The 7,735-nt window shown below is 48.8% G+C and overlaps 1 protein-coding gene across 5 annotated transcripts in view; it reads right to left on the reverse strand.

Annotated features, from left to right (window-relative positions):
- ASAP2 (ArfGAP with SH3 domain, ankyrin repeat and PH domain 2) overlaps positions 1-7,735 on the reverse strand; it is a 141,907-nt gene that overhangs the window by 36,898 nt on the left and 97,274 nt on the right. For all 5 annotated transcript variants that reach the window (XM_045286633.1, XM_045286631.1, XM_045286632.1 and 2 more), the window contains 3 exons: positions 6,832-6,880; positions 6,581-6,747; positions 3,750-3,883 (listed from right to left, as the gene is read on the reverse strand). In XM_045286633.1, the coding sequence (XP_045142568.1) occupies positions 3,750-3,883; positions 6,581-6,747; positions 6,832-6,880 (350 nt within the window). The remainder of the gene's footprint in view (positions 1-3,749; positions 3,884-6,580; positions 6,748-6,831; positions 6,881-7,735) is intronic.

Here is a 7,735-nt window from a genome sequence, read left to right on the forward strand (position 1 = left end):
ACCAATTTGGATCGCTTGTTGTTCCCTTGTCCCTGGGTTTGTTATCCCCTCTTCTTGGGAAGTTTCTTAAATGCAGGCTTACTTCAGGGGTCGGGGGGGAGGTCTACAGACTATTCAGTCATTGCATACAAGAGCGGTGAAGACCTGACTCCCCCCAAATTAACCCAACTACTTCAGTTACATATGCTTGATCCCATTGAATCAGTGATTCAAGAAGCAGGTAAAGGGTTGTTTGGGGTTGTTTTTTAAAGGTGATTATTAACCAGCCACCTTCATGGATGCTTCTGAAATCCACTTAATTCACATGGAAGGTGACCATGCTGTGAAACACACACACACACACACACACACACACACACACACACGAAGATAAATGGTCACAGCACACCGTCTGGCGGAACGGTGGGACCCTGAGGCCGGAAACTGTTTACAGAATAAAGCCAAGCCCCCCTCTCATGGGGAGTCTGGTGAGGCCAGAGGGAGGGAGAGATGTGCCATTTCATGAGATAAGCAGCTGTCTGTTTAGGGACACCGGCTGAGTGAAAATGAACTCGCAGGCCTGCTCCTGGATCAGGCATCTCTTTCAGGCCACGTCAAAGTTCCCTTTTCTGCCAGAGCACATCACCCTGAGATGTGAGCACCGCTGAGTGTCCTGAGGACAGGGCCGCTCAGCCCTGTGGGTCCACCTGACGGAGGCTATAGCCGTGGAGGCCTGCCTGGGACAGTCACGGTTCAGTTTGCCTTCTCGCCTCCTCCAGTGGAGCTCTAAGAGGTCTACCATTTTGCTGCACAAGAAAACATGAACATCTTCATCTAAAACCCTGACATCTTGGCTGTCCTGCGGGCTGGGATCAGAAATGATTTGGTGTTGCAGAAAAGTTCAGGAGCAGAGCAGAAGGTGTGGGATCTCCCTGTACACTCCTGCACTAGGACGTGAGGACGGTGCTTCTAAAATAATTGTTAGAATCACCTCTGAGAAGGCACTAACAACAGCTAACACCTCATAGTTTTTACTGTGTGTCGGAGAGAATTCCGAATCCCCCTCTTTCAACACACAAACACACACAAGTGCACAATGAAGCTTCAGGAAATCCTTTGTTTAGACATCTTATCTGATTGCCTAAGCAGAACAAAATAAACAATCCGGTTGCTTTAAATAGGCTTGACATTTCTCTGCTGGAAAAAAAGGACATTAACATCTGACACGTACTCACGATCTATTGCATAACTTGGGAGCTGAGGGATAAAGATTTTGGACATAATGTCACACCCACAGTGCCTGCGCACAGGAAACGGAGACTAGGCTACGACTGGTGGAGCGGCAGGGAGGGGAAAGCAGAGAACCCCACACAATTCAGGAGTCTCACACTCTTCCGCTCTTTAGGTATGCACCCGAGGAAGAGGCTCAGATATGGAGCGAGTGGCGCTAGGGCCGCCTGGGGTCTGCCTGAAGTGTGTGACAGCAGCGGGAGTTGATGGACTTAAAGCTTCCAGAGGTCATGGGGACAGAGCCTCAGCGGGAGGCAGGAAATGAGATCTGAACCAGGAACGAGAAGGCTTGTCTTCTTTTCAAATTGGAAGCAACATAGTCTTTCCGCCTTCTCCAGGAAGTTTTCCTCTTTAGTGGACATTGGGACCTTCTGAAAGCCATCAGTTAAAACTCTGAAACCCACGAGAAGGTAACAGACACGCTGCTGTCAGGCTCCTGACCCACTCGCAAGAGGCCACTGCTAAATCTCAGGAATCTCGCAAGCAGCTGCCAAACACTGCCATTCTATAAAATTATAGTATGTGACCTCATCATGGAATAATTTCTACTAAAAACCAAAGGAGTCATACACCGAGCGTATCCCACACCCTAAGCACTTTACCATTAGCTGCGCTATTCTCGTTCTTTACATCCACTGTATCGACAGGACGGGACACACGGCACAAGGGGGAGCCAGTGAATGCCTGTCTCCAGCTCCAGGGGAACACGGCTACCTCGGCACTGACACACAGAACCAGGCGGACGACAAGCCAGGGCTGCTTTTCTCCCGGTAGGCTTGGCTTGGAGAGTGGGTGGGAGGGGAAACGTCTGCAGTGGCATTTAATTGTTTATCATTTGGCAGGACAACACCCCCCCCCCCCCACGGCCCAGCTGATGTCCCCCTAGGCTGCTCAGAAGTTGAGCGTGAGCCCTGCAATCCAGAATGGAGACTGCAGTAGCTGCAGAACCTTGGCCGTACTTAACACTCTAAATCTCACTTTCTCTTCTGTCGACTGGGGGGTGGAGCATCTCCGGTACTGAGGTCACAGGCTGCTGTGAAGATCAAGTGAGCTAACACACAGGAAGTGCTTTGTAAAAGCATGACTCACACGCTGACTGCCAACAGTCATTCCGACTCAGAGCGACTCTCTGGGGGGGGCTGCCCCTGTGGGTTTCTGAGACTGTCACTATTTTTGCAAAACTAAACAGCCTTTCTCCCTCATAGAAGCTGGTGGGCTCAAACTGCTGACCTTGCAGTTAGCAACCCCATGGGTAACCACAACATTGCTAGGGTGCCATTAAGAAGCAGCAATTATGATTTCATCACAAATCAAGGTTTTCCAATATTTTAAGAAAATCTGTAAAGGTAGCAGCCAGTAGAGTTCATCACGGTTAACTGAAAAATAGCAGTTGTTTCTTTAGGTATTCTCTGCCAGTCTCATCATCCATCCTCAAGATGTAGGTTTTATGCTGACAATAATCAATGGTTAAATTAAGCATGTATACCCTGCTTGGATCTTGCTCAATCTAACTTTAAATGGGAAGTGATCAGGGATGTTACTAATTGGACTATTAATTTCTTCTCTCGTTTCTCCTAACTTTATCTTTGAATACCTTCAAGGAATCCTTGATAAGACTGGGTTTATCCAGAGACTCCAAGCCCCTGAGTGGTTATCAATAAGATCTATTGCCCCTTGAGAAGAACAGGGATCATAATAATTGATTTCATTTCAAGTCTACTGCTCTTGACATTAAAATCAATGGCAATCAATATCCACTTAGTGTTTACTGTCCAGCCCAACTACTCCACACAGCAATTTAAAACATCACTTTCTCTGCATCCAGTCCTTCTGGACTCGGAAAACAGCCCGTAAAAACCATTTCAGGTGGTCCCAAAACACAACACAAGTCCAGTTTACCGTGTTACTCCATCCCACGACACAGGAAATGTTTCCACCTCCTCCTATCTCTGCCACATGGCTGATGGGTAACCAGCGAGCCAAGAACCAAAGGCTTTTCCCAGAAACACAGCGGTAATTACGAAGACCCAGGACTGCTCCCCAAAAGGGACGATGTGGAGCTGGGGGAAGAGTCCACCAAGGTCAAAGCCTCCGATGAGCACAGTCTTGTGAGCAGTGGGCTGCTGTCTCGGGGAAGAGGCATCCTCTCCTGCTTGTGAGCTCCTGAGTTCTTAGCCTGTTCCACAACCGGTGTGGACAGACGGGGCTGTGTCACTACCTAAATCTACATCTGCAGAATCTCACGAAGTCCTGACGACTCTTGGATTCCACATCCCTGTAGTTAAGAGATAAGCTTTGGCAACAAGATGTGCCTTCAACCATTACTAGGTGAGAAGGAGGAGTCCAGACCCATCCACCCGACCTATCAACCACCACCAGCCCACTCAAATCTCAAAACACTGAAATGCATTCAAATATCAAATGGAAACGTCATTTTCAGCTCCTCTATTGGCAGCCCCAAATCAGGAATTTAAAGTTACCAGCAACTCAGAGGTTCCTAGCACGTCTAGCGTCAGGGACTGCATCCTGGAGTGGTGGACCCCCAGCTCCCGGTGGATTCCGGAACACTCGATGCAGGTCAGGATGCCCAGATTGGTGGAGAGCCAGGTAGGGTCTGCCAAAGAGAACAGGGTAAATGTGAACTTGCTGGACGGGAAGGGGCTGGGGTCAAAACTTTCTTCCGTAAGAGTCCTGAGTGAGCGTGGAGCTGCCCACTGTGTTCCGATTCTTGACACATTTGGGACCTTTCATTAACCCATAATCACCACCAATATACACACAGTCCACATGAGTGCTGCCTTTCTTGTCTCCTTCTCCTCCCCTGTCTCTCCACCTCCACTTCCAATCATTCATTAAGGGCTCCTAGACGTCTGGCAGGATGCCTGGTGGTGCAGCCAGTTACGCAATGGGATAGTTGCTGCAAGGTTGACGATCAAAGCCCACCTGCCACTCCTGGGGCGACAGGTGAGGCCGTCTGGTAGTCTGAAGGTTACTCTGAGTTGGGACGGACTCCACAGTGGTGGGCTTGTGTTTGTGTCTTGGGGGTGGGGTTAAAGTGCACAGTACTGAGAACGCAAGCAGGAAAGGCACCGTCCAGGTCCTCGAGGGCATCAGTCCCTCAAGGGCTGATCCTGGACACAGACCACCCCCACCACCAACCTGGTCACACATTCCAGAGAAACAAGACCCACCCAAGTCGAGTGCCCTGAGCTACGCGGACCTAAGACGTCCAGGTCCATACAGCCACACAGGTGGTGATGATAGCAATCATAGAGAACGTGCACTAACTACTTCAGACTGCTCTAGGTCTAGCACTTTGGCAGTAGTAGTAATAGTAGTTTACTTGCTGGGATGCAGAAATTACAGAGTACAGCACATGCCGTCTCATCTGTCCCCTATGCGTGCCATGGGATGCACGACAGGTATTTTTATGCCAGCTCTGCAGATCTGCTATCCTTACAACGCAGAGACGGGCTACGGAGTGAGTTTCTGAGTGAAAGGCCATTGCCGTCATATGATTTCCAACCTGTGCTCTTAGTCCATCGCCACGTTTCTCTGCACAGCACAATCACCTGCTCACAATGACGCAGCCACACTGCCCGGCATGAGGGAGTGCTTGAGGAATGCTGCAGAGAGGAGTACCGGCTATGGAAACATGCCTGAGCACTGGGTCATCCCCCTAACTACAATTCCCTCCAAAGGGTGTGTGGCCCTGAGAAACTCAGACCCCAAACCACACTCACTGCGACTGAGTCAATTCTGACTCAGAGACCACATATACAGGAGAGGGCAGACTGCCCTGTGGGTTTCTCAGACTGTAACTCTCTACAGGAGTAGAAAACCTCCTTTTCGCCACCCCCTGGAGCAGCTGGTGGTTTTGAACTGCCAAACTTGTGGTTAGCAGCTCAACGTGTACCCACTACGCCACCAGGGCATCTTTTCAAGCTCATAGCAGGTATGTATCACGACCTTGGTCACCAGACAAGTGTCAAGTTTTATAAAAAACATACAAGTTACAAAAAGTGTCCCCGTCAGGAAACACGTCTGGCCATGCGTGCTTTCACTTCACCGGGCCGGTGTCACTGCGTGTTGTTTACAGCTGGTAGACAGACAGCACACATGACCCCACTTTCACGACTCACCGTCTCAGCATGTTCAAGTCACAGTGTGCACAGGCGTGGGCTTCTATAGGAAGGCACTTTCACAGCCCACGTGCTGCACCGTCCTTTTCCCAACAACAAACCCAAACTCACAGCCGTCGAGTTGATGCGTCCTCCTCGCGACCTGACACAAGGCAGGGCACAACTGCCCCTCCGAGTGTCCAGGACACCAACTCTTCACTGACCAGAGAGCCCCGGCTTGCTACCCTTTATCTCACGCAAGATCACAATTCACTTCTTACCACTCCCCGTCTCGTTCCTTACCAAGTTTTTTTGTTTTTTTTAAAGGATTTAAACTCTAAGAGTTCATTAGTTGAAGGCCCTCAAACATGCTTTCTGAGTAGAAGGAGCCTCACGGCAGATATTAAGCGTCCGCTCTGCTCTGGTTGCCCATGTTCACAGACTGAGAGGGAGGGCAGTGGCACTGACCTTTCCAGTGGACCCACACCCTCCTTATTTCACACAGGCCCAGCAAAGGGTCCCCAATACCACACTGGATCTTAATTAGACATACGCATACATTCCTTAGACTTTTAAAGGGCATTGTGAAGTTTCACATTGCTATTTCATGTTCTTAAAAATAAGCCTCATTTTCAGAGTCACTGTAAGAATGCCCTCCTCATTTTGCAGCACATGATGAGCTGGGAAGGGGCTTGGAAACAACCGAGACCAAGTCCCCCACTGTCCACAGGGGGACTCTCACAAAAACAAGCTTCTCTTACAAAGCAACAGCACTACACGGTGGCTTAAGGTTGCTTCAAACGTTCTAAAAGTGACACGAAAAGATGATCAAATAAAACTGGGAGAGGGGGGAGAGATAATCCCTACCCAGCCACTTGGCCAATAAATACACCGACTGGATGACCTTGATTTCATCCACACAATGTCCTTCAGTTTTCATTTCTCAAAAAGCATTTACAGCTTTTCAGCTACAGCAGAGCCAGCTTCACTGGGCTCTGTTCCGAGGGCCCGACAGGCAAATACCTTCCCTCCCTTTCCCCCTAAAACAGTCTCTGCACACAGTTCATTAAGCATTTGTGTAATGGGATGAACTCAGGCTCAGCTTCACTTAAGTGAAAATCAATGAATGAGGCCTGTGAATTGGAACGGGGAAGGGATTTACAAACTGGGCAGTGGGTGGCCCTGGTCACCTGGTGCCCCGCAGTCGCAGCACACAGCGTTGCCGGTCATCCTCTGGACTTCAGAGATGATCTCCTTCGTTAGTTCCTGGACGATGTTATTCTCCCCCGTGGTGTCATCGCCCTTGAAGGCGTTGTTCAGAGCTTCCTCCTTGCTGTTCTGCAGCACGGACATCCATCTAACAACACAGAGGCAGAGCGGCCCTGAGCCCCAAGCACCATGGCCACACTCCTGTGTAACGTCCGGCCGCCCGGTCACTTACATTTGACATTCCTGCTCATCTTCGGCTTGAAAGTGGTATGTTCTGTCATCTGGAGGACAAGAGGGACCCGTCAACTGTGGGCGCAGACAGCAGCCAGAGCACGGTGCCGAGGGGACATGCTTGCCATTAACCTCAGGCACTCTCTGCGTTCTGCTAGGAAGCGGATGGCTTCTAGGAAAGCGCACGCACTCTTATGTCCTTCAAATGCCTACCTCTGTCAGTCACGTGGCTTTGTAATGCAGATTAGTGAAGCTGTCTTATTTCACCACACAGGTTTAAAGAGATGCAGCTTCCACAAAAACAGCAGGCAGTGGAAGATATGAAAATAGCAATCAGGGGTCCATGAGGGTGGGAAGGTGGCAGAGGGAGAGGGAAAAAAGAGGAGCTGATACCAAGAGCTCAAACAGAAAGAAAATATTTTGAAAATGATAACAATATGTACAAATGTGCATGATACAATTGATATATCAACTTTTTTAGAAGGGGATATATAGATATTTTATAGAAGCTGTAAGAGCCCCCAATAAAATGATTTATTAAACAAAGAAAAAATGGAAGCTGCTTAATGAAGACCATCACTTGTCTTTCAAGAGCTTTATTTTATTTGTTTAACTTGCTGAAGAGTTAGTCCCAAACAAGTAATTATCAAAAGTCTTTCAAAAATAAAAGACTTTTCCTTAGGCAAGTGTCTTAAAGAGATTTTTGGATTTCGTAGGAAAAAGGCTACTATGAGAATTTCTAAAGTCACAAGCTAGGGGAGTCCTCCTATGCTATAAATACAGCTAAAGCAACAGACTGTTGTTAACTGTGAGGGGATATAAAGGCTTCCATTCACAGAGCTGCCATTAGCAACACTTTAAAGTGTGACCCAAGACGCTGAGGCCTGGAATGGCATTATGGGGGG

Source organism: Echinops telfairi, unplaced genomic scaffold (assembly GCF_000313985.2).
Source record: "Echinops telfairi isolate 266 unplaced genomic scaffold, ASM31398v2 ScPeMD7_9;HRSCAF=40, whole genome shotgun sequence".
NCBI lineage: Eukaryota > Metazoa > Chordata > Mammalia > Afrosoricida > Tenrecidae > Echinops > Echinops telfairi.